Raw genomic sequence first — 27,887 nt, forward strand, 5'->3', positions numbered from 1 at the left:
TGAGGTTCTCCTCGCGTTACCAGCCTGGCTTGCGGGGGTGCTTTAGGGCGCTGTGAGGCCTCTCCCCCATCTGGTCTAAAAGAACCGGGTCTTCGACTTTGTTCATGTCAGGACGAGATTCTCCTCCTATTCCTGACGCGGCTGTGGGGGCACATTAGGGCGTTGTAAGGCCTCTCCCCCCATCCGGTCTAAAAGAACCGGGCCTTCGACTTTGCTCAAGTTAGGGCGAGGTTCTCCTCCTGTCCTTAACAGGACTGCAGGGGCACATTAGGGCGTTGTAAGGCCTCTCCCCCCATCCGATCTAAAAGAATCGGGCCTTCGACTTTGCTCAAGTTAGGGCGAGGTTCTCCTCCTGTCCCTAACAAGGCTGCGGGGGCACATTAGGGCGTTGTAAGGCCTCTCCCCCCATCCGGTCTAAAAGAACCGATCCTTCGACTTTGCTCAAGTTAGGGCGAGGTTCTCCTCCTGTCCCTAACAGGGCTGTGGGGGCACATTAGGGCGTTGTAAGGCCTCTCCCCCCATCCGGTCTGAAAGAACCGGGCCTTCGACTTTATGAGGTTGCCCTTTTATTTTTGATACAGCTTGCTTGAATTGTCCCAAGACATATGGGCACGCGCTTTTTGATTAAGACGAAATTACTGGTAGTACATCCGTAAGTTTTCTGAGCTCCACGGTCGCGGGAGGTCGGCTCCTCCGAGCTCCTTAAGATAATAAGTTCCAGGCCGGACTACTTCCTTGACCTCGTAAGGTCCCTCCTAGTTTGGGGCAAGTTTCCCTTGGCCCTGTGGTTGCGAGACAGCAGCTCGTCGGAGCACTAGATCTCCTGCTTTAAATACCTTGTTCTTGACTCGGGCATTGTAATATCGGGCAACTTTCTGTCTGTAGGCTGCCATTCGAACCTGAGCAATCTCCCGTCTTTCTTCCAGCAGGTCGAGGTTGGCTCTGAGACTTTGTGCGTTTTGGGGTTCGTCGAATGCCATGACTCGTGCCGACGGGAGTTTAAGCTCGATCGGGATGACGGCTTCCGTACCAAAGGCTAAAGCAAAGGGAGTCTCCCCTGTAGGCAACCTCTGGGTGGTTCGATACGCCCATAGCACATGATAAAGCTCGTCCGTCCAAGTTCCTTTCGCTCTTTCAAGCCTTGTCTTAATTCTCTGCAAAAGGGTTCTGTTAGTTACCTTAGCTTCGCCGTTCGCCTGAGGGTGGGTCACTGATGTGAAGTTGTGGGAGATGTTCAGATCTTCACAGAATTCGGCGAATCTTGCTCCCGCGAATTGCTGTCCGTTATCAGTGATTAGGGTTCTAGGTAGACCGAACCTGCACACAATTGACTTCCAAACAAAATCCTGTACTTTTGCTTCTGTGATTTTTGCTAGTGGCTCGGCCTCGACCCATTTGGTGAAGTAGTCGATCGCTACAAGGAGGAACTTTCTTTGCCCGGATGCCATGGGGAAGGGGCCAAGAATATCCATCCCCCATTGTGCAAAAGGCCATGGGGCACTCAAGGGTGTGAGCTCGGTAGCGGGCTGTCTCTGGATGTTGGCGTATCTCTGGCATCGATCACACTTTTTGACATATTCGATCGAATCATAATGCATTGTTGGCCAGTAGTATCCTTGGCGGAGTAACTTGTGGGATAAAGATATGGCACCCAAATGGCTTCCGCAAGCTCCCTCGTGTACTTCCCATAAAGCGTAGTCAGCTTCTGAGGGCCGGAGACACCTTAAGAGGGGCAAGGAGTATGATCTTTTGTACAATTTGCCCTCATAAAGGATGTACCGAGAGGCTTGATTTCGAAGCTTCCGGGCCTCTTTCTCGTCCTGGGGGAGAACCCCATCTCTAAGATAGGTTATCAGCGGGTCGACCCAGCTGGGCTCGTGGTCGATTTCCATTACGGGCCGCGGTTCTTCCGTACTCGGATGTTTTAGAACTTCAAAGAGGATGCCTTTGGGCAATTCGGTCGGAGCCGATGTCGCCAGCTTGGAGAGAAGATCGGCTCTGGTATTCTCCGACCTTGAAATCTGCCTGATGTCGAAACTGCTGAAGGCGGGGGTAAACTCCTTCACTTTCTCAAGATATTTGGCCATACTGTCCTCCCGCGCTTCATAGCTCCCGCTGACTTGTCCCACCACAAGTTGGGAATCGCTGTGCACCCGGAGTTGACCTATTCCAAGCTCTTTGGCGATCCTTAATCCTGCAATCAGAGCTTCATATTCCGCTCCATTGTTTGTTGCGGGAAACCCGAAACGCAGAGCGTACTCCGCGACGACTCCCTCTGGACTGACCAAGATCAGGCCTGCACCCGCGCCTGCCATGTTAGAAGATCCGTCCACATAGAGGGTCCAAAAGCAATCGGAGGAACTGGCTTCTTCGTTGGGGGAGTTCGGTTGAGTCTTCAGGTCGTCAACTTTGCTTTGCTCAGGTTCGGCCTCCTCTGGGATGGTGCATTCTACTATGAAATCTGCCAATATTTGGGCCTTTATTGCTGGTCTAGATTTGTAGTTGATGTCGAATTCTGTGAGCTCGATTGTCCATTTTGCCATTCTTTCAGAGGTATCAGTTCGGTGCAAAACCGCCTTGATCGGTTGATCGATGAGTAGCGTCACCGTGTGCCCTTGAAAGTAAGGTCGGAGTCTCCGAGCTGCAATCAACAAGGCGTAGGTCAGTTTTTCTAATTTAGTATACCTGGTCTCGGCGTCCCTCAACGCGCGGCTAATGTAGTAGACCGATCGCTGGACTTTCATTTCTTCTTTGACAAGGACAGCTGCGAGGGCTGTGGGAGAGACTGCCAGGTACAAAAATAGTTCCTCCCCAGGTTCGGGCTTCGCCAGCAGTGGGGGTGAGCTAAGGTAGCCTTTTAATTCTTCGAATGCCTGTTGGCATTCAGAGGTCCAACAGAAGTTCTTCGACTGCTTGAGGGTTTGAAAGAAGGGCAAACATCGTTCGGCCGACCTCGCGACAAAGCGATTAAGAGCCGCAATCCTTCCCGTGAGGTACTGAACCTCCTTGATTGACCTCGGGGCGGTCATCTCTTGGATGGCGTGAATTTTTTTTGGATTGGCCTCAATCCCGTGCCCCGATACCATGAAGCCCAGGAACTTTTCTGAGGTTACCCCAAAAGTGCATTTGGTCGGGTTCAGCTTCATTCTGTACTTTCAAAGAGCGCCAAAGGTTTCCTCGAGGTCGGCGACATGATTTCTGGAAGACCTGCTTTTCACGAGCATATCGTCCACGTAAATCTTCATGTTTCGGCCGATCTGCTCCTTGAAAATTTTGTTCACCAGTCGCTGATAGGTTGCGCCCGCGTTCTTGAGGCCGAACGGCATAACCCTGTAGCAGTAAAGGCCGTGATTAGTGATAAAAGCTGTCTTTTCTTCATCTTTCGATGCCATTCTAATCTGGTTATAGCCAGAGAATGCGTCCATAAAAGTGAGGAGCTCATGGCCCGAGGTAGCGTCCACCAGTTGGTCGATCCTGGGAAGGGGGTAGCTGTCCTTCGGACAAGCCTTATTCAGCTTTTTGAAGTCGATACACATCCTCCACTTGCCGTTTGCTTTCTTGACCAAAACAACATTAGAGATCCACTCAGGATAATTGACTTCTTTAATAAATCCGGCCTTGAGAAGCTTATCCACTTCCTCGGCTATCACCTTCTGCCTCTCCGGGGCATGACTCCGGATTTTTTCTTTTGTCGGTCGATGTTTCGGGTCGACCGCCAGATGATGTTCCACGACTTCTGTGTCGATCCCTGGCATATCCGCCGGGACCCATGTGAAAACGTCCGCATTCCTTCGGAGGAAATCCACAAGACGCGTCCGCACCTCCTCCTTCAGGTTGGAGCCAATTAACACCACATGCTCTGCATTCCCATCATTCAAAGAAACTGGTATTAGGTCTTCGATTGGACCGCCCCTCTCTTCAGTGAGGTCGTCGCGAGCATCCAATCCATCGACCGGACAGAGGTCCGCTTGATCGCTCCTTTGCAAGGCGATGTTGTAGCAATGTCTGGCCAGGGCTTGGTCTCCCCGAACTTCTCCGATCCTCTGGTTGGTGGGGAACTTCAATTTCAAATGATAGGTTGAAACAACAGCTCTGAGGGCATTGAGGCCGGGTCGGCCAAGAATTGCATTGTAGGCAGATGGCGCCTTCACCACCAGAAAATTTACCAGAGCTCTGGACTGCTTTGGATGCTGCCCTGCGGTCACAGTCAAAGCTATCATCCCCTCCGTCGGAACGGAGTCACCGGTAAATCCTATCAAAGGGGAGCAAATTGGTCTCAGATGACCGCCAAGAGTGGCCATTCTTGAAAAGGCATTGTAGAACAAGATGTCGGTCGAACTTTCGTTGTCGACGAGAATGCGACGGACGTCGTAATTCGCTACGTTCAAGGAAACTACGACCGCATCGTTATGAGGGAATTGGACTCCCTGGGCATCTTCTTCAGTGAAGGTTATGGGTTCTTCAACTTTTTGCCGCTTGAGGGATGCAGTTGGTGTGCTGATTGCCTTCCGCCGGGATTCCCCCGAGATGACGTTGACGGAATCCGACGGAGACCGGTCATCCGGCCACCCTTTATCGACGACCATAGCCGGAGGTAGTTGTGCAGAGACCTCGTGAGAGGGCATTAGATGAGGGAAGGAGGATTGGGCACCGGAAAAGATGGCCGGAAGCGGATCCGTTGAGCGCTCCTTTAAGAACAAGGGTACTGCGAAGACACACACCCCTTCCTCTAGTGTCAATCCTGTTGGTGCAAAAATCTGCCTGCGCCGGAGAAGCTGGAGTCGGAGAAGCCGCGGTCACCGCCGGGACCTGCAAAGGAAGTCTAAATCGGAGGTGGGGTTGCTCCGGCAAGACCCTCCGACGCTCAAGTCAGTTCTCTGCCTCAACAAGAATGGAGTGCTCGAATGAAGAATTTAGCAGAGTTTTGAGATAAGAAAATGAGCTTAGAGAATAACGTATCTGGGTCCTCCTTTTATAGGCGGAGGAGGCAACGGATTGATGGCGACATTTGTAACCGTCTGGTAGTGGGCCGCCCATGGTCAGGAGAATTTATTGCGAAGGGTAGTGGAGTAGACCCGTGGCTATTGTCATAGCCCGCCACGTAGGACCTGTTGCAGGTAGTGGAGTGACATCCGTTGCCGCTAGTTGTCAGCGAGTAGTGGAGTCGTGCAGCACCTGCCGCAGGGAGAGGAGCAGAATCGTGACCGTTGACACAGCCTGTCAGAGAGTAATGGGCCCACCGTAGGGGGTGATGGAGCCGCGCGGAATCCGCTACAGGAAGTGGAACAGAATCATGGTTGTTATTGTGATCTGCTAGGGGGTGCGGATCTGTTGGTCGGAGTCCGGCCTCTGTAGAAGTCCGGGAGGGGTCCTACTTTCGGTTGGGGTCGTGGGTGGAGTCCGGCTCCCGTAGGAGTCCGGACGGAGCTTACCTGCAGTGGATACTGAGAGCGGAGCCTGGCTCCCGTAGGAGTCCGGGCGGAGTCCTCTGCAATCAAAGTTAAAGATGAAGTCCGGCTCCCGTAGGAGTCCGGACGGAGCTTACCAGCAGTTGATACTGAGAGCGGAGCCTGGCTCCCGTAGGAGTCCGGACGGAGCTGTGCTGCAGCTGATGTCGGAGGCGGAGTCCGGCTCCCGTAGGAGTCCGAGCGGAGCTCATCAGCAGTTGATGCTGGAGGCGGAGTCCGGCTCCCGTAGGAGCCCGGTCGGAGCTTATCAGCAGTTGATGCTGGAGGCGGAGTCCGGCTCCCGTAGGAGCCCGGGCGGAGCTTATCAGCAGTTGATGCTGGAGGCGGAGTCCGGGCGGGGCTGTGCTGCAGCTGATGTCGGAGGCGGAGTCCGACTTCCGTAGGAGTCCGGGCGGAGCCGTGCTGCAGTTGATGTCGGAGGCGGAGTCCGGGCGGGGCTGTTCTGCAGCTGATGTCGGAGGCGGAGTCCGGCTCCCGTAGGAGTCCGGGCGGAGCCGTGCTGCAGTTGATGTCGGAGGCGGAGTCCGGCTCCCGTAGGAGCCCGGGCGGAGCTTATCAGCAGTTGATGCTGGAGGTGGAGTCCGGCTACCGTAGGAGCCCGGGCGAAGCTTATCAGCAGTTGATGCTGGAGGCGGAGTCCGGGCGGGGCTGTGCTGCAGCTGATGTCGGAGGCGGAGTCCGGCTCCCATAGGAGTCCGGGCGGAGCCGTGCTGCAGTTGATGTCGGAGGCGGAGTCCGGCTCCCGTAGGAGCCCGGGCGGAGCTTATCAGCAGTTGATGCTGGAGGCGGAGTCCGGCTCCCGTAGGAGCCCGGGCGGAGCTTATCAGCAGTTGATGCTGGAGGCGGAGTCCGGGCGGGGCTGTGCTGCAGCTGATGTCGGAGGCGGAGTCCGGCTCCCGTAGGAGTCCGGGTGGAGCTGTGCTGCAGTTGATGTCGGAGGCGGAGTCTGGCTCCCGTAGGAGCCCGGGCGGAACTGTGCTGCAGTTGATGCTGGAGGTGGAGTCCGGCTCCCGTAGGAGCCCGGGCGGAGCTTATCAGCAGTTGATGTTGGAGGCGGAGTCCGGACGGGGCTGTGATGCAGCTGATGTCGGAGGCGGAGTCCGGCTCCCGTAGGAGTCCGGGCGGAGCCGTGCTGCAGTTGATGTCGGAGGCGGAGTCCGGCTCCCGTAGGAGCCCGGGCGGAGCTTATCAGCAGTTGATGCTGGAGGCGGAGTCCAGCTCCCGTAGGAGCCCGGGCGGAGCTTATCAGCAGTTGATGCTGGAGGCGGAGTCCGGCTCCCGTAGGAGCCCGGGCGGAGCTTATCAGCAGTTGATGCTGGAGGCGGAGTCCGGCTCCCGTAGGAGCCCGGTCGGAGCTTATCAGCAGTTGATGCTGGAGGTGGAGTCCGGCTCCCGTAGGAGCCCGGGCGGAGCTTATCAGCGGTTGATGCTGGAGGCGGAGTCCGGGCGGGGCTGTGCTGCAGCTGATGTCGGAGGCGGAGTCTGGCTCCCATAGGAGTCCGGGCGGAGCCGTGCTACAGTTGATGTCGGAGGCGGAGTCCGGGCGGGGCTGTGCTGCAGCTGATGTCGGAGGCGGAGTCCGGCTCCCGTAGGAGTCCGGGCGGAGCCGTGCTGCAGTTGATGTCGGAGGCGGAGTCCGGCTCCCGTAGGAGCCCGGACGGAGCTTATCAGCAGTTGATGCTGGAGGCGGAGTCCGGCTCCCGTAGGAGCCCGGGCGGAGCTTATCAGCAGTTGATGCTGGAGGCAGAGTCCGGGCGGGGCTGTGCTGCAGCTGATGTCGGAGGCAGAGTCCGGCTCCCGTAGGAGTCCGGGCGGAGCCGTGCTGCAGTTGATGTCGGAGGCGGAGTCCGGCTCCCGTAGGAGCCCGGGCGGAGCTTATCAGCAGTTGATGCTGGAGGCGGAGTCCGGCTCCCGTAGGAGCCCGGGCGGAGCTTATCAGCAGTTGATGCTGGAGGCGGAGTCCGGCTCCCGTAGGAGCCCGGGCGGAGCTTATCAGCAGTTGATGCTGGAGGCGGAGTCCGGGCGGGGCTGTGCTGCAGCTGATGTCGGAGGCGGAGTCCGGCTCCCGTAGGAGTCCGGGCGGAGCCGTGCTGCAGTTGATGTCGGAGGCGGAGTCCGGCTCCCGTAGGAGCCCGGGCGGAGCTGTGCTGCAGTTGATGCTGGAGGCGGAGTCTGGCTCCCGTAGGAGCCCGGGCGGAGCTTATCAGCAGTTGATGCTGGAGGCGGAGTCCGGGCGGGGCTGTGCTGCAGCTGATGTCGGAGGCGGAGTCCGGCTCCCGTAGGAGTCCGGGCGGAGCCGTGCTACAGTTGATGTCGGAGGCGGAGTCCGGCTCCCGTAGGAGCTCGGGCGGAGCTTATCAGCAGTTGATGCTAGAGGCGGAGTCCGGCTCCCGTAGGAGCCCGGGCGGAGCTTATCAGCAGTTGATGCTGGAGGCGGAGTCTGGCTCCCGTAGGAGCCTGGGCGGAGCTTATCAGCAGTTGATGCTGGAGGCGGAGTCCGGGCGGGGCTGTGCTGCAGCTGATGTCGGAGGCGGAGTCCAGCTCCCGTAGGAGTCCGGGCGGAGCCGTGCTGCAGTTGATGTCGGAGGCGGAGTCCGGCTCCCGTAGGAGCCCGGGCGGAGCTGTGCTGCAGTTGATGCTGGAGGCGGAGTCCGGGCGGGGCTGTGCTGCAGCTGATGTCGGAGGCGGAGTCCGGCTCCCGTAGGAGTCCGGGCGGAGCCGTGCTGCAGTTGATGTCGGAGGCGGAGTCCGGCTCCCGTAGGAGCCCGGGCGGAGCTGTGCTGCAGTTGATGCTGGAGGCGGAGTCCGGCTCCCGTAGGAGTCCGGGCGGAGCCGTCTTGTAGCTGAAGTTGTTGGTCGTCGATGATGAAGTCCGGCCCCCGTGGGAGCCCGGGCGGAGATCTCTTTTGAGGTTGGCCTTGGAGGCGGAGCCGTCGATTCTGTGAAGGACTTCGGCTGGGGGTATTTTATACCCAACAATAAATTTTTCTCAACCATTAATATTACTCAGCCATCGCTTTTGTATCATGCTAGTTTTCATGAGAGGATAATTTTTATGAGAAATTAAATCTTACATCGTGTGCATCATGTAGCTATACACTACACTAATCACCTTATCTCCTTATGTGGGCTAATCATCAAGATGAGTGTATGATGAATGGAGCTCATAAAAAAGAGATGAGATGATTGGCATGGTGCACAGTCATATTACTGTATATGATGTAGAGGATAATTTCTCCTTTGCCACACCATACTAATCATAAGAGACACCAATCTCCCTATATTACATGATAGGATAAAGTATTTGCATAGATGAAATTATTGTATTTGTAATATTAGTTATTTGGAATAGCACAACCAAGATAATGTTATCTAAGAAAAAATTATCTATAGTTACAATTCTCTTGCAACCAATAAAAATCTAAAATAGTCAACATATTACCACCAATGAAGAAAAAAAGAAGAAGAATAGATATCATTTTTTCTTTATCCAAAAAAAAAAAAAAAAGAAAAAGATGTCACCTTTTGGTTTGTTGCGATGATGGTCGTGACAGCATTACTCATTCTCATTCGTTCTTCACATGATAAGGGATTGGTCCTGTTCCAAGTTGATTACATTGTTTTACCACAAAATTTATATGCTAGATTATTATTACATCATATAATATTACTATAATATATTATATAATATACATTACAAAATAGTTTAATATAATACAATGTATATAATATTATTGTAATATAATATAATATAATATTTTATTTTATATTATAATAACTTGATACGATATAATATACTGTAATATTATTATAATGTAATCCAATAATATAATATAATAATATATCTAATATTAGTTAATAGTTACAATATAGTTATAATTACATTATTTATTCATGGTCATCTTGGTTACTACAAAATTTTTATTAAACTAAAAACAGTTTCTCGACATCAATTGAGTAGAGCTTATGGGGGAAATCTCCGAGATAGAAGTCCCTTCAAATAGAATTTTTCCACTTCTTTGAAAAATAAAAAATATTTTTTAATATTTTATCAAATATTTTTTTTTCGAAGCACTTTCCACCCTCCATAATGCACTCTCTAACTCTCCAAAAAAACTCTTCCGAGCAAGCCTAAATCTCAACAACAAACACAAAAACTAATGAATAGGAAAAGAATAAAAGATACAAAAGATAATTTAAAACACATAATTCTTCAAGGTGCACATACATTTGCTCAGACCTATTAATATTGGGCTCAACCATCCCATCTGTATCGTATTAATTTCCATTGAGAGACACCAATATCCCTGTGTCATACCATACTAATTCTCATAAGAGGCACCAGCCTTCATATAGCACATGATAGGATAAAATGTCATGCATAAAACTAGTGCTTTGCAGCATCACTCATTTGGAGTACAATGGCTATGGGTGTCCGGTGATAAAATCAATGTTTATCCCCACCCATGGATGTCTACTATCCCCACCCATGGATGTCCGGTGAAAAAGTAGAGTGAGAAAGTTCAATTTTAGAGAGAGAAAATACTAATGTAGGCTGAAGGGAGAGAGGAAAGAGAAAAAAACTCCCTTTCTCATATTTTATTATTTATATCATTATTTATTAATTAATTTATTTTATTTTTTTTTTCTTCTTTTCTTTCTTTCTTTTTTTTTTCTTTTTCTTCACGGAAGAGAGAGAAAAAAAAATTCTATTTATTATTATTATATTATTATTATATTATTTGTCTTCTTCTTTTTCTTCTTTTTTTTTTCTTTTTCCTTTTTCTTTTCTTTTCTTTCTTCTTTTCTTTTTCTTTTTCTTTTCTTTTTCTTTTTCTTTTCTTTTTTTTCTTTTCTTCTTCCCGGGTTTATTTTGACTGAAACAGGGGACCGTGAGGTCCCCTCGTTTGGTTGGCCGACCGACAGCACAGTCGACACGGGGATGGTCGGCGGCCGAAAGAGCACGACTCGTCGCCCGAATGAGGTCAAACCGGTGGCCGGCGACGATCACCGGCATCCAAAAAAATCAAAAGAAAACCGAACCTCTTTTTCATGAATATCTGACGACTCTGGTCGCCGGTGAACATGCATACTGATACGGGAAGGAAGGGGGAGAAGAGAGGAAGAGAACCCAGTGCTTACCTCGAGCTCTGGCAACATCTCTAGCGCGAATTTGGGATAAGCATAGAGACGGCCTTCCGTGAGGATTTTCCGGCAATCTCTGCTGTTTTGTCCTGAGATTTCTCGATGAAAGGGAGAGAGGAGGGTTCTCCTCCTTAAATAGAGCCGAAGGGGGCTCTTTCCGACTCCGATTGGGAGCCGGCGAGAGGAGGAAGAAGACTCCCAAAGGGAGTCTTCTCCCTATTTTTCTTCTTCTTTTTTTTTGTTTGGGCTTTGGTGGGTTGGGATTCTTATTCGGACCGGGCCATCACATTCTTCTCCTCTAAAAGAAATTTCATCCTTGAAATTTTTCTTGCTTGAGTCTTCATAGTTTCTTACTTGAATCTCATCCACAAATATTTCAATATTCTAATTCTTGATATAAAATTCATTCTTAAATCATTTTATAAGAAAAAAGTCAATACATCAAATATTGATATGAAACAGAACCATTCAATTTTTTTTTTATCTATCAAGACCAACATCTCAAAGATTTTTAATATTTCAAGATTTCAAAATTATGATCTCATTTTTTATAAAAATCATGTTCAATATCTCACGACTCAAATTAAAATCAAATCCATCTCTTGTAGGTAGAAAAAAATCAATGTCTCTATTCTTGCATAAGAACTTCATTCATCATCATCATTCATTTTTTTTTTTGTAGATATTATCCACTCTTACTTTCAACCCATCATAAGATAGAAAAAACATACTTATATGAATCATATGATGACATCCCAATCAATCAAAATTCAAAAATATTTTTTCTTATTCGTACTTTCAAAGGTTGATGATTTATTATTTCAATCTCATTCTCGAACTTTTGATATTTTAATTCTCGATACAACTTCATCATTAAGTCATTTCATAAGGATCAATATCACTATTGTTGATTGAATCAATATCACTATTTCTAGTCATCGAAATTTTCTTACTCAAACCCTCAAACTCTTAAATATTCTATTTCTTGAAATAAATTTTATCATTAAGTCATTCCATAATAAAAATCAATAACTCAAAAATTGATCTCAATCAAAACTATATTTTTCTTATAATCAAAATCAATGTCTCTATTCTAAGTAAGTATATCAATTTTCTTTATCTAAACATTAATAACTCTTAATTAATCGATTCATTATCAAATTAAATTATAAATAACTCCAATCTATCTTTTGTAGAATAATCGTCAATATCAATAGATAATCTTAATCTTTTTCATTCAGTCAGAGGAATAATAATGATCAAAAGAGTTCAAACTTTAAATTTTATTATACCCTGGAGCAAAATATTTGAGTATAATAATTTAAGATCAAAATCATCATTCGATAAATGATCTCAAATTTTTTTTAATAAATAGAGAATTATAAAATTTAATTTTAAGATAGAGAAAATTTATCTCTAAATATTTTAAATCTAAAATCAAAAAGCAAAGGTCCACCATCCTAGAATTAGGATGCTAGTTATTTTTGTAGCATAGTAGGTGGAAGCACTACTTTTAAAAATCATATTAGGATATCTAAAATAATTTAAAATTTTAAAATATTATTTTTTCTAATATCAATAAATTTTTTGTATTAAATCATATCCTCTATCATAATTCTCTATCTCAAAGGGTCAACATTCTTGACTTACTCAAAGTAATCAAGATTACCATGCTTCCGCTGCGTAATCTGATCTAACAATCAAAATTTCTTAAGTTCACCAAAAAAATTTGATCAAATTATTTTTTTATCTTATCAATAGAAAATATCTAAAATTTTAAATTTCAATTGAAGTCAAAGATTAACTTTTGATTCTCATTCATACTTTTACTGATGTACAATAATCTTGATTAACCTTTGAGTCCAATATCATATTTAAACCATCATATAGATTTACTCTAATCAATATGAATCAAATTTTAATTCTCATATCAATTCAATTCGATAATTTTCAAACCAAAAATCTTTATAAGTCAAATCAATAAAAAAATCCTTCGATGCTCCACCAAATTTGGACATAATCAGAATATATAAGAATTTTAAATCATTTTTTTTTTTTTAATTTCTATCATTAGGATCTTCAATATCTATCAAATATCTTTTCATAACAATCATACAAGCTTCAAAAATCAAATCTTCATTTAATAGTAGATTCAATCAGAGACCTCACTAATAAAAGCAAAGGAACTCCATATCAATTCCTAAATCCAAAATTTCTAAATTGTAAATTCACATGGATCCCTTGATCTGAAATAAATATAAATCAGATCTTTTATCTTAATCTAAAGATATCAATTTTTCATTAACAATCTCAACAATAATATTAGAAAATCTCTTGATCAACTTAGATACGAAAATTTTAAATTAAAATTTCATACACATCATGTAGTCTCCAAGAGACATAATAAGATCCGTTATCTAGATCTAAGGATGATGATTAAATATTCTAGTACGATGAATATTCTACAACCTCATAATCGATTTCATCAATAAGAAATAGGTTTCTTTGTAATATCCTCAAATATACATTCATCCTAATATGTCACTTTATATATGATCCACATACCTAGTTCACTTTCGATAAATATTCCAATCAAGCATAATAATTTTTTTTTCTTAATCCATCCTGGAATAATATTTTATCATCAAATCTTTATCTTGCCAATAATAGTCAACTTCTCAACTAGAAGTAATATCATAGTATTATTCTTACATCGAATTTGAACTTACGATTCACTTGAATAACCAATGATCAAATTAATAACTACAATGCACAATAAAATTTTATGTTAATCCTTTTGTGATTACTTTCGATCAAGATCTAACTAATTATATCATGATCTATAGATTATCCATCATATTTCAAACTCCATATGTCATAATCTCTTGCGATCCTTTTATACATAATCTTAATGTTAAATCAAAAAATATAAAGATTTCTTCCACTACAATCATCAAAGATCTACACCATAATGTCCTTAGTATTTATCCACTAACACTCTTTCTATACACATCTTAGTTCATCTACTAATGCTCTGATACCATATTAATTGTCACGCCCCCGACCCCAGATTGTGAATTGAGGGTCGTGGCAACCGCTGCATACTCATAAAAAACTCTTTCCATAAGCATGCAAGGCATCTTATCATGCTATCCTAAAACAACAGCGGAATAATTAGTCAATAATTTAAATCTAAAACATAACGACCTAAATTTCTTCTTTAATATCTCAATAAATTCAACAATGATTCATAGTCCTTACATCAAATTCAATAAGACTTTCAACCGAAAATAAAAGTATAGAGATTCTGCTTCTGATCACTTTTCTATTCATATCTTGTATCATCTTAATTCCTCAACATCTGTAAAAATAGTAAAATAGGAGGTAATGAGCTAGACAGCCCAGTAAGCAATGATCACTTCTCAATAGATTTCATCAGGCATTTAAGTAAATAATCATTTATACAAAATAAGCATATAGAGTTCATCAATTCGAAATCAATTTCAATTATGCAACATAATTCATGCCAAATTCATTTCTTTTTCGAAAATTCAAGTTTCTTTCGAGATTTTAATTTCTTTCGTTCTTCAATTTTTTTCATCAACCATGAGCTATGACCATATTTTTTCTGTGGCAAGGTCATAACATTGCGTATCTTCTTGCGGTGAGCTGCGAATCATCTGGCAGTAAAGTCCTTCGAAATCGCTGGTCTCTTTGACGGTTTGTAGCTGATCTCTCTGGCGACGTAAACTCTTAGGACAAATCAATTGCCAACGTATATACCCCCATTGGTGGGGTCCTTTACATAGTCAGGTTGTCAATTCATATTGTTCTTATATCAGAATTCTTCATAAATCATGTTTCATATTCTAATTTCGATAATAAAATATATAATCATGTAATATCGAAATCAATCAATATAATACATCATGGAATCAATATGTTCAATCATGCTTCATCATAACATTTCAAATAAGATATTTTTATAACAAAATATCATTCATCCAATTCATGCATCGTTTCATAAATTATGTTAGAAAAATACATTATAATTTATCGATAAATCTAGAAAAAGTGAAACATTACTTACCTCGAACGCATTTTAATAAATCTACATAATTCTATAAATTTTCTTTCAAAAATTTTGTTCGTAGATCCATATTGCGATATCCCATGATCAAACATCCACAATCCTATACAGAATCAATTTCAATAATTAGAAAGAATACGAATACCATATTTCAACGGTTTAGATTGGGTCCGATCATCTAATTTCATCTAATCAAAATCTAATTAGGACCTAAACGATCCAAAGTTTGATTATCAGATCAAATCGGATAAGAAGTGATAGGACTGAGGTTTTTTCATCGATTTCATAAAATCAAGTGGAGAGAGAAAATCAAAGGAGAGAGAATTCATAAGGTACAATTCGAATTGATCAGGTGACACAATCCAACATTATGATTCAACAAATTCTGATCAATCAGATCAAATCATGTTGAAATTATCATATAGATAATTCAATAAAATCATGAAAAATAAAATCTTAAAAATACCTAATTTGATCAAAGTGGATGTCATTGTACCGTCCGGTCATCACAGATCAAAAATTCATCACTAGGATCATTTAAATTCATCATCATTCTTCTCAAGATTTTAAAAAATCTTAAGAGAGAGAAATAATCTAGAGAGAAGATTTTAGAGAGAGAAAATCCAATTTTAGAGAGAGAAAATACTAGTTCAGGCTGAAGGGAGAGAAGGAAGAGAAAGAAACTCTCTTTCTCATATTTTATTATTTATATCATTATTTATTAATTAATTTATTTTATTTTTTCTTTCTTCTTTTCTTTCTTTCTTTTTTTTCTTTTTCTTCACGGAAGAGAGAGGAAAAAAAATCCTATTTATTATTATTATATTATTATATTATTTTTCTTCTTCTTTTTCTTCTTTTTTTTTTTCTTTTTTTTTTCTTTTCCTTCTTCTTTTCTTTTTCTTTTTCTTTTCTTTTTCTTTTTCTTTTCTTTTTTTTCTTTTCTTCTTCCCAGGCTTACTTTGACTGAAACAGGGACCGTGAGGTCCCCTCGTTTGGTTGGTTGACCGACAGCGCAGTCGACATGAGGATGGTCGGCGGCCGAAGGAGTGTGACTCGCCGCTCGAATGAGCCCAAACCGGTGGCCGGCGACGACCACCAGCATCCAAAAAAATCAAAAGAAAATCGAACCCCTTTTTCATGAAAATCCGACGACTCCGGTCGCCGGTGAACATGCATACTGATACGGAAAGGAAGGGGGAGAAGAGAGGAAGAGAACCTAGTGCTTACCTCGAGCTCTGGCAACATCTCTGGCGCGAATTTGGGATAAGCATAGAGACGGCCTTCCGTGAGGATTTTTCGGTGATCTCTGCCGTTTTGCCTCGGGATTTCTCGATGAAAGGGAGAGAGGAGGGTTCTCCTCCTTAAATAGAGCTGGAGGGGGCTCTTTCCGACTCCGATTGGGAGCTGACGAGAGGAGGAAGAAGACTCTCTTTGGGAGTCTTCTCTCCTGTTTTTCTTCTTTTTTTTTTTTTGTTTGGGCTTTGATGGGCTGGGATTCTTATTCGGGCCAGACCATCACAATATTAGTCTGACTGGATAGTCTATCATCAAGCAATACAATTGCTACTTCGCACTGCAGTGCATATTCTTCATTTTTCAATCTGGGTCTTCTCAATCGTTGCAAGCCTTAACGCAATATTTAATCCTAAGCTCTGGGTTCTCATCTCTACACAACAGTTGGGATAACTACAATTTATGTGGAACCAAACCTGAGTGACATTTGCAGCATACTCTAACAAATATTATGCATATATCTTCTTTATGCCTTTGTAAATTCAGTTATATATACTTCAAATTTTATTCAATACTTAACCAGAGCATCATTCGAACCTTCAAAATGACACCAAACTACAGCACCAGCATGGACAGAGCACATTTGAGCCAAAGTCTGTCAAGTTGTATAGCTTTTTTGCTTGCTTACTTTTACATTATGGGTTATGTGGCCTCTGTGACTTATGTTTTATCTGTTTTCTGTGTTTCTTATGTCCCTTGATCTGCATTTTACTCTTACGGACCGGTAATGGGCAGCCCTTTTATGGTTATGGCAGCCTGTTTACTTGGTTTATTTTGTACGTGAGAGATTCTTTGTGTATCGCGGGCGATGCAGAACTGTACGCATTGTCCATGGTGATAGATTCATGCACAGAATCGGAAGAAAAGATATTGCGGTCAACTTCTTATCGTCTGTTGCCAGTGATAAGTAATTACAAAACAGCGTTCTCATATATTGGAGTTGTGTTCGGCGGAATCCTTCGATGCTTAAATCAGAGCAAAAATTCATGAACAGTAGTAGATTTGAGTATCAAGAGTAGCAGAGTTCTGATCAGAAGTGTTTTAACAGTACTGTTCCTTTATGTTCCTTTTATAGTTGAATCTGATGTAACCGTCGAATACGTGGTCCCACTTTTTATGGCGTTAAATTATCGGACCATAATTGTAGAGTTAGTGGATCGTTAATCCCCACTAATTGCCGTGACACATAGTTGATAACCGTTCATAACGGTTACTATATGTTGAGCGGACTGACCGACTATGTGTCGATAATATTAGTTTGGACGACCGTCGGTTGGTAATTCTGATATGCCGACGGTCTTAGGTCAGATATTGTTTTGCTGTTAATCGGTAGTAGTCAAGTGTCAATCAGTTCGCCGATCATGAGTCGTTGTCAGTCGATGCATAGTCGGAGTTGTATATTCGGTCGGTCGATCTTTATTGAGTCGGATGTCGGGGGTTGGTTGACTTGATTCGGAAGTCGATTGACTTATTCCAACAAATTTTTTTTTTTTTCTCATACCGTGTCCTGATTCTGCGTATGAGCCAATCATCTTAGACAATGCGCACATTCTGCATCACCTGCGGTGTATAAAAAATTTCTCTTTATATATTGGTATCATATGGATACAAGATTTTTTTTATATAAAAAAATAAAAAAATAAAAATTTAAAATAGTCAGTATACTAGCATCGGAAAAAGAAAAAAAAAAAAAAAGAAAAAAAGAAAAAAAAAGGAAGACATCACTTGTCGGTTCCTTGCTTTGAGGGTCGATGTTGTGATGGTCATGACAGCATCACTCATTTTCATTAACTTTTTTTTTTTTTAAATTCTGAACAGATCTAATTATTTATTAAAAAAATATAGTTGATCAAAGACCGGATTTGGGGGTAAAAAAAAAGAACTAAATTTTAAATAAGGTCGATCCAAACTCTGCCTAAAAATAAATATAATTTAGGCTTGATTGCGACCTTCCCTTCCCCTCGCGCACTAATTTTCTTTCCCCGTCTCAAAATCTTCTTTTTCCCGCGCATACAAATTTTCCCTTTTTTTTTTTTTCGCTTTGTATATGTATCTCCACAGCTCCCTTTGAAAACCCTCTTTCTCTCGCGGTTCCGATGGATGAATTCTCGGCTCCTTCCTTCTCCCTCGGCCTCGATCTCGACCTCGCCGATCTCCCCACCGACGGCGAAGAAGACAAAGAAGAGGGACAACGAGAGCTTCCTCTCCCAACGCCGACGACGGCGAGAGGATCTCCAACCTTCGATCTCCTCAGCGACGAAGAATCCGAAGAAGATCTTGGCCTACGCGAAACCCTAACTCCGAATCCCGACCAAGATCCTCCTCATCCTCCGGCCCTGAAGCGGCTGAGAAGAGGCCCTCCTCCTCTTCCTCGGCCTCCTTCTCCTCCATGTGATGGCGGCGGCGGAGTTGACCATTTACCCATGCTCTTCACCGACGTCGATGATGAGATCGAGGAGTTCTCGTCGCAAGAGGAGCGCCTGCGTGGCCAAGGTGAATGGTGCCCTATTTCAAGAATTCCTATTCGTTAGGGTGCAAATGCCTTTGATCATCTTGTTTTATTCTCCCGTTTGTCTTTAGTTGAGAGAAAGATGCATAGAAGGCTCCATTTTTGGATGTTGGGCTCTCAGAGTCTGGTAAATTAATTAAAAGTTACAATTTTCCCATCAAATGATGATTCTTGGTCAACTAATAGGGACGAAGGTATTCAGTATTTCAAGAATTTCTCAATTAAATGCCTTCTTTCACCCTGTTTTATTGTTTGGTCGTCATTAGTCGAGAGAAAGGTGCATAAAATGCACGAATTTTATACGTTTTGGAGATCGTGTGGGTTATTTGTAAAGAAATCCAAAGTTTCAATTTTCCCTTCAAATGATGATTCTAGTGTAACTAATAGGGATCTAGGTTAACAGACTTAACTTACCACTATATGTGTTGTTTTTTGATTTAGTGGAGTTGGAGGCATCATTCATGATGCCCATGCTAATTTGCTTAAATGAACATAAGTTCCTTCTCATCAGGAGTCATGCTCTCAAGAAATTTTGGATTTTCTAGCTTCACTAATTATTTGTTAATAGTGGTAGATGTAGTAAAATATGCATTTTTCTTACCAAAAAAATATGCATTTTTATCTTTTAGGATTTCAACAGGTGATCTCGGAATTTCTAATCATAAACCACAAATTAGTTTGATAAAGTAGTAATTAAAATGTAAATCATTTTGTTTAGGCTTATGAGTATGTAGTAAATCTTATTTGGTGATGTTCTCAAATATCTATTCGGTGCTAGTAAGTGAATTCTAGCTGAATCTGATTGTCTGATGGACACAAAGTTTCTAATGAAATGAACTTTTGGTGAATTGAGCATTGAAAGGGTACCGGGACATGTTTGGTTGGGGGAGTTGGACTCTAGAATGGAAATGAGAATGAGTGACTCTTATTTCAGCCATTTGGTTGGGGGGAGTCCTATTCTAATTTCAATTCCAAAGGAGAATGAGAATGTCCTAGTCCCCCAAAATCCAATCCTTACTCTCCCCTTGCATTCAAATTCCATTTCGATTTTGATTCCGATTTCAATCATGAACCACACATATTGGGGAATAATGCTATTTCGAATCCCATTCCAATCCATTCTGATTCTGATTTCAATTGCCAACTAAATGCATCCCCAAAGTAAACTTAACATGGATATTCCCCCTCCCCACTTTTTTCTAGTGCAAGTTGTAGATTTTGTACAAGAGAACTTTCTTGGGGTGCGGAGCTGGACCCCATGTCATGATAGGTTGGTGCATCCCCGGATTTCTTTCTGAATATGTGCTGTTAGAACACTTGTCATCTTTCCATTTCTTTCTCTTTCTTTTCCTTTTATTATGGATCTCATTGTGACTTTCTTTCCTTTAGGGGTTCCTTGAGTGGAAATTACAATCATCAAGAACTAAGAAAGAGAAACATTTCTTGTTCATGACTTTGTTTCTTATTTTTCAAAAACCATTTCAAAAATTGGCTATTGTTTGAATGATTTAAGCATCTATCTATCCTTATTGGGAGATTTCTATAGTGTGGCTGGTGACCTATGAAAATTGCCATTTTTATTATGAAGTTAAGATGTTTTCCTTTTTTTAAAATACATTGACATATGATAATACTACTACCTTCTATCACTTGTTTCCTCTTTCATCCTATGTGCCTGTTTCTCATTTACATGCATATTATAATATATCACTAGGGAACTCTAACTAAGGCCTAAATGCATATGTTCTAGTAGTCTCTTTTTTTTTTTTTTTGATTTTCTCGTACTTAATCAACATTGAGATTCATGTTTTTGTTTGTATGGCTGGAAGCGGCACATGCTAACAGGGATTGTCCTATGTAGTTTATTTTTCATTGTTCATTTAACAAGAGCCTCTAGGACTTGTCCTATTCAAATCAATGGGTTTACTGTTTATAGTACTTGCCGTGTCCATGAATTAGTGGTGAAAAGGATATGCTGTGCATGTGTTAATTCATAATAGTATGGTCTGTTAGAGTACTTGTATGCCCTTCTGATTCTTAATCATCTTAAGATTTTCACTGTTTTAATTGTAGGTGGATGTTCATCAGTCCAAAGCTGCAATACTCGAAGCAGTTCAAAGTTTCTTCTGCATAACCATGGGATCTTGACAAGTCAACAAACAAGCAAATTGAAGGCTCCAAAAATCTCACCGGCTTCCAATGCCTCGACATCAACAATAGTAGAGCAAAGCAGCAATAAGAAATTGTTCCCAAAATTAACGATCAGCCCTCTTCGGAAAATTTATTTACTGGATTCAGATTCAGATGATCCTTCTAGTGAAGATGAATATGAAGATGGAAAAGAAGTTGATAAATCTCAAGAAAGGAGACGGATTACTACCATGACCAGGAATGGGCAGGAAAAGTCATCATCGCAAGCCAATAAAGCCCATCGGGAAAGTTTTCAGAAGGACTTGAGCCCTAAGAAGAACATGAAGTTGGAAACACCTGCTTTAGATGAGTTCTGTGAAGAGTATTTCAGGTCAATGAAGGATCAAAATTTGGTTCAGTCTAAGGAAGAGGATATGAGTTTTTGCAGTTCCAGAATACTTGATCCAGGTGGCTTTGTCGAAGACTTTGAAGATCATCATCAGCAGAAACACATCAATGGAAGAACTCAGCAAAATAGGAACTTGCCCAGTTCTCAACCTCCTGCATATCATTACTTCTACCATAGCGATGCAAGGATCCGAACATTAGTCCAGAAACGGTTGCCATTCCTTAATCTACTAGGTGCAGAAAAATATAGAGAGAATGAGGAGGCTGGAGCAGAAAATTTTGATTATATGTAATACATTTTATACCACATGCCTTGTGACTTTTCTTTGTTTCTTTTTATTTTTATAATGAAATTTGGAAGCTTTTTAACACTGTCCTTTGGTTATTTCAGGAGTCAATTTGGCCCCAAAGATGTTCCTAGGCAAGCCCGAAGAACTTGTGAGAGGCATCCTGAAGGAAGCTCAAAAAGAAGGAAAAAGCCAAACGGTGATCATCTTAAGGAGGCTTCGCATGAGAGTGCAAGTTGGGTGAACCCTCGAAGCAATGCTAAGATTCCAAAAGATGCTGGAAAAAGGCGAGTTCGTGCTGATGGCCGTCAATCTGGTCACTGGTTTACTGGCCAGGATGGAAGAAAGGTAACAGAAAAGTTACGTTCTGCCAAATTTTGTTGTAGAGCAACCAAAAAAATTCTTAACTTCTCATTTCTGTTTTTTCTCTTGAGAAATTTTAGGAGATCCTTTGTATTTCTACATTCTTTCATGCCTTTCTGTGTCAACACATGCTTGAATGTCTATATATGATTATGCTGCCCTTTATGATTGCTGATAGGTTTCTTTTACTTTTAACTTCTTTGGTTTTCTTCTTGCAGGTTTATGTCAGTAAAAATGGAGAGGAACTGACAGGTCAAATTGCCTATAAACAATACAGGAAGGTGAGGAGTCCATATTTGATTAACATGACTAACTATTCTCATATTTCTTTATTTGGAATTTTTTAAGTTATGCAAATATTGCACTATCCCGGGTCTCATATCTGGCTTGGTTTAGATTTAGCTTTCCTAGTTCTTACTATTCTTGATGAAGTAGCTGAATGAATTTTATCATCGTTTCTTTATTATTTTGATAGATCATTTATGCATATGTTGAAAGGAGATATGTTTTCAAGGTTGTACACCATATTATCAGGCAAATGAACTTTAGGGCCTTACTACTAGATGGATGTCTGTTTTGTAGAATTGCATGATTGCTACTATAGCAAGAATTTGGTTGAAATTTTATTGTAATTTGTAGCACTATTAACTAGGTCAGTATTCTGGTGTTAAATATGGCTATGATAGTAACAGCAGCTTTGGCTCTATGCACATATTTTTCGGCTACATCAGTGGGTTCTGAAATTACAAGAACCTAATTCCTAGATATTATGAATTTATGATTTGTATAGTTTTTCATGCGCATGGAATATAGCCCAGTTATTATTTGATATGCAAACCATAAAGTTCTTCTGGTATAAATATCTATTTTCTCATCAGAAATGTATTTCTGGGCATAATTCACTCATTTGACTAAAAATAAACAGGGCTGACTATTAAAATGCTCTTAAGAAAAAAAGTTGGATGATTCTGAGCTTCTTAGCAATCCACCTGCTTTTGTCAACTTTTGAAAATTTTCCGATCTGTCTGTGATTCTTGCTAAACTCTTGCACCATTTCTGTTCTACCTACAAGGAACAAGTAACTGCACTATCTGCTAATACTCTTTCTAGATTTAAGTTGCTTTGGTTGGGCAGGTGGCACCGTGAATTGACACTTCATTTTTAGCAAATTTGCTTAGTTCTTAAGATTCCTTGCCTCCCAAACATAGTAGCAAGTCTGACATGTAAAATATTTGAAACCAGAAAAATATGTAAAATTTGCTAGAAGTTTGGAAGGAATCTGGATGGTTAGGAGTGCAAAAAAAAATGACAACAATAAAGAAGGTGAGATTACTGAAATACTTGAATATCATAGGAGGGGCAAGAACATGAACAATGGTGAAAATGTTGCTCTTGCCACCAACATATAGCATCTTTAATTTGTAAGTATAAAGGTTTCTTACATTATTCGTGAATAATTTATTAACAGTATTGAGCAAATTGTTACATTTATAAAAGATTTATAAATAAATAAATAATCCTTAATTAATTTGTCTGTCTAGATTAGCTCAGAGAATCATTTGGCTAAGGAAAAAAATCAGCATTTTGCTGTAGTATGGAGCACGTGCTCACGATAGTCCTGAAAGATTAGGAAGTGGAGGGTTTTGCACTTGACTTTTGAGTTGTAGCATTGTGGCATGCCTGGCCCTTAGTTTGTTGTTGTTTGAGTTTATAGCTTGCTGAATCTAATTGGAATTGGCTTATCTATTTCTACTTCTACTATGTGCTATGACAAATAAAGTGTTATTGAGATTGCTGGCAAAGCTGTGCTTCATAATCGCCCAAATCACATATAGATTGATTACTTACTTGCTCGAGAATAATATTTATGAGTAACTCATTTCCTCACATCCCATACATTGTACCTACTGACTTTGTCAATATTCTCATTCTGCACAGTGCTACTTCCTCCTTGTTCTGTCCGATCCACTGAGTTTGAAGGTGGTGTTAGTGCTAGTGTATGGATGTTCCATAGATTGTAAATTTACATGCTATCATTGCATTCTTTATCTTTGTAATATGATTTTCTCATAATATCAGGCTACTGGCCTAATTATGGATCAATGTACATAATCTTGTTGATATAGGATCAAGCCAGAAATTGTAAAGGGGGTCATATTGGATCATATGGTTTATCAAATGGCAGATTGTAGGGCCTTTTCTGTTCCATTTAGAATAATAATAATGTGAGATTTGAAAGTATCAAAATACAAGTAAATTTTAGATTAGATGATTATTATTTTTTTTTTTAATCACATATAAACATAAGAAATCTTGTTTGTATCACCAAATCCTTATGCTTTATGATATGTATACTGTATCTAGTTGTTCAACATCTATATGCCACCATGTAAGTCCATATGCTTTTCTAGTTTGTCCAGAGAAGTATGATGACCTGGGTCTGTAGAACGAATAAAAAAAAAGCTAAGTTGTAATATGAACATCATCATCATCATTGTCAGCACTAACATGTAGAACCATTTCCTTTCCCTTTTCTTCTGTAGGAGGAAATATAAGGTCCTCTTCCTTTGAAAAAAAACAGCTATAGTTCATTATCTGGATACTCTAATAGAGTTCTTAGCACACTTAAGCCCCAAAATGGCCAGATAAAGTTTTAGTTATGCTCCTGACAACTTAATTTATAGACCTAATTAAGAAAAAGGATTGCTGTTAATTTCTTATCTGAATTATCAGAGTGAGAGACACTTAAACCTTGAAACAAAGTCTTGAATTCACAATTCATCACAAGACTGAAAACAACACCCATCAGACTTGCAAATAGCACCTAAAATTTGGCAGTTCTACCTGGATGCTTGGCACCTATGGCAAGGATTCAAGTGTCCCCACATGTTGGACATATCTGCCTCTGAAACACAGGCACAGGGACATGACGTGTACATAATATACATGCATGCATGCATACACATGTAAATATTGCTGTATGTATATATGTTGTACACAGATATATATAGATGCAAATACTTGCATATACACAAATACTAATACAAATATGTACACATAAATACATTCACATATGATGTTAAGATATCTTGTGTGTATTTTAGACAAGTCGACACCCAGGTTGTTATAAGTTATTCTTTTAAGTACATTTAAGATTAGATTGTGGTAAGTTAATAAATAGTTGTGATAACTTTGTATTAAAAGCTTTAGCAATACTTTGGTGTCAAACACTAGACTAGAGTCTTTTGCATGACACTCCAAAAGAAGAATGAAGTATCGGATGCTTCTTGCTGATGTAAGTAATCTGACTGTGTCATATTGTATCCAAGTGCCCAAAAGTGTTGATGCTTCTAAAAACCTAAAAATGAAGTGTGCAGTTAACACTAGACAATTGGGCCCTTGTCATTCTCTCTCCGTGTGTGTGTTGATGCTGGCTCAAAAAACTCAAATAATTTTTTTAGGGTTGTAAATGTCTTGGATGATGCTTCCGAAAAAAAAAAAAAAGTGCAACATTTTTTTTAGGGCTTCAGAGATCTTGGTTGATTTATACTTCAAACAAATGCCATAAAGATAGTATCTCAATAATGACCTAGAAGTTTCAATGGGCTGCAGTCGTGGGGACCATTAGATGTGACCATGGCAAAACCAATATTAGCTAGTATTTTATGCTAAGGATTTCCATGAAGATATTGAGCTGGAGAAATATGAGGTACGGTAACTTTTCATGTGTGAAAATTGTTGTAGAAATTTGGACTCTTGGTATTTTCAGAACAATTGAAGTATTTTTACATTATGCTGGTTGATCACCAAAAATAAGTTGCCTATAATGGGTAGATTGCAATGGGCAATGCTATAATAAATTTAAATGCAGTTAATATTTAATTAAATGAAATAATTGATTTGAAGTTATTTTCTCTTCCAAACATGAGAATACAAATTCCAGCTCCGATGCTGATTAACATGGCCTTGTAATAATTTAGCTCTATACTAGAATTTATGATGTCAGCTGTGCAAATTGTCTCATTGTATTCCTAGTCTATTAGTGTGAGAGTCTCATTTGGATGCCACAATGCATTATCTGGCTGACAAGGGGCAATGTCGGAGGTCTCCAGTGTAGAGAGGTCCATTCATAACCTCACGCAGGGATTATAGGTTCCACATGCTAGCTGATTTACCTTGACCCTGGAAATTACTGATTTTGAGTCCAAGCTCTTGGCCCTCCCCAAGATTTTTAACTCTACTCCAATACTCATCTTCAACATAGACTCGTGCTAATGGTGGCACCCATTATTATTACATCGACAATGTTTTCTGGCATCCAAACAGACCCTAAGGTCATGGGTTTCTTCGACAGGATATTTTTTTGTTCTCTAGAATATGCAAAAAGAAGACAGCAGTAGACAATATTTCATAATGGGGCTTACAAATGAATATCCGGTTGCCCCCTTTCTAGTGAAATTTCAAAATAAGATGTTTAGATCTTTTGAGTGTGACACCAAATATTTACTTATTTTGGCTCGTGAGAGCTGGCCAATAAGCCAACTCATAGTCATCTTTGCGGATGAGTTTTGCCTCAAATGTATCTTTGACAAGAGTTTCTGCCTAATAGTCCAAATGTTTGCTTGATTTGTACCGCCTATAGACTTATTACTCATGGCAATCATGCAAATTATTTGCGCAACAGTTTGACAAATTGAAGTGACAGCTAATTAATTATAGATGGATGGACTCTGACAAAAAAACTATCCTCTGTTACAGGAAAGTGGTATTGGGTTCCGAAAGTCAAGAAAGAAAGTAGCTGTTCAGAAGAAGAGAAAGCGTTGACACAATCATGCTTATGATGATGTATGATGTAATGAAAACACCGAGTGTTCGCTGTGTATTCAAGTTGATGCTGTGGCTACAACGGAATTGTGCGCGAGTGCTAGCATTTCCAAGTAATTACAAACTATAGTTGAATTTATGTGGTAAAAATGCCTCTGTCATCGCACCTGCTCATGTGTTTTCTTTCAACTTAAAGATCGAAAACATTTAAGAAATAAAAATTAAATGCTTTTTCGAAAATTAATTTTATGAGATGCTAATTGGAGAGTAGGGCTGAAATTGATTGGACACGGATTGGATGTTGGTCTATGTCCATCTGTATTCTATTTAGATAAATGTAGGATTACATACATTAGAAGCATGACATCGGATTTAGCATGACGCGCAACAAAAAATATATATATATGTATAGGTACATTTTCATTTTACATAAATCCCATATATCATGAAGAAAGTAAAACGCTCGAACTATGCTTTAAGACTATATAGTAAATGAAATATTTTTGAGTGGGGTGAGTCCAGGAACTTCCTAACCGTGATTAAGACCTGTTAAGGGGTTCGCATCCGCAATTTAAACAAAACCCTACGCATCCAAGAATTGGGTCAAGTCTGGGTTTGGGTAAGATTAGGAGAGGTATGGTTGGATCAGGACTGGGACTAGGTCTCAAACAGGTACTATTATTTGGGATGCGCTTCCAAATCAGTAACTTAGCCAGTAAGATGGGTTTTATAAGAGACGTGCCGATGTGAAGGTACAAGTTTTATAATGACCAGAATGATTTCGGTTGGATAAACTATCCGTAAGATCTTATGATACTGCCCTTAATCCATTCCCGATCCAAGGGCCTTTGGATCTAGGCCAGGTCTGAGTCTGAGTATGGGTGCGGTTTAGGTCGATTATGGGGCTGCAAGAATTAGTGACAGTTCTAATAACGTGGGTGGAGCATATCTAGCATCTAGGAAGGAAAACATTCAACACAAGGGAACTCTTTCGGGCCACAGACGGTGCAAACTGGACAGGGTCAGCCCACGGCTTGCACGACCCAGCTTGGCCTATACCCTTACCGAGGAGCGGAGCTTGGATCACAAATTATTGGCTAGATTAAAATTAGATTGAGCTCGGTCTAGTAATTTATGAGCCTGATAGTCCAATTCGGCTTCACTCAATGTGTGCGTTGTATGGTCGTAAAGGAAAATGACAGGAATCTTCATCTTAGATATGTTGATATAACCAAATATCTGGAGCTTTTGGTGTATGATTAATCTTTCTTGATGCAGGCATACAATCAATCTTGTGTGCTATAATGGGTGACCAATTTAATTTGAATAATCTAAATTCATCCAATTACAATCCGGATAGCCCGGAT

At 41.3% G+C, this 27,887-nt stretch overlaps 1 protein-coding gene across 1 annotated transcript; it reads left to right on the forward strand.

Annotated features, from left to right (window-relative positions):
* Positions 1-17,981: 17,981 nt before the first annotated feature.
* Positions 17,982-26,670, forward strand: LOC105052624 (uncharacterized). The gene is made up of 5 exons (XM_010933495.4): positions 17,982-18,492; positions 20,582-21,335; positions 21,438-21,681; positions 21,915-21,977; positions 26,455-26,670. The coding sequence occupies exons 1-5, from the start codon at positions 18,096-18,098 to the stop codon at positions 26,518-26,520; spliced, it is 1,524 nt and encodes a 507-aa protein (XP_010931797.1). The 5' UTR covers positions 17,982-18,095; the 3' UTR covers positions 26,521-26,670.
* The last annotated feature ends 1,217 nt before the right edge of the window (positions 26,671-27,887 follow it).

The sequence above is a fragment of the Elaeis guineensis genome, chromosome 10, assembly GCF_000442705.2.
Source record: "Elaeis guineensis isolate ETL-2024a chromosome 10, EG11, whole genome shotgun sequence".
In the NCBI taxonomy this organism is placed as follows: domain Eukaryota; kingdom Viridiplantae; phylum Streptophyta; class Magnoliopsida; order Arecales; family Arecaceae; genus Elaeis; species Elaeis guineensis.

Coding starts and splice junctions, on each gene's coding strand:
- LOC105052624 (XM_010933495.4), top strand. CDS start 18,096: ATGGATGAATTCTCGGCTCCTTCCTTCTCCCTCGGCCTCGATCTCGAC. Junction 21,336..21,437: donor GCAGAAAATTTTGATTATAT/GTAATACATTTT, acceptor TGGTTATTTCAG/GAGTCAATTTGGCCCCAAAG. Junction 21,978..26,454: donor CCTATAAACAATACAGGAAG/GTGAGGAGTCCA, acceptor CCTCTGTTACAG/GAAAGTGGTATTGGGTTCCG.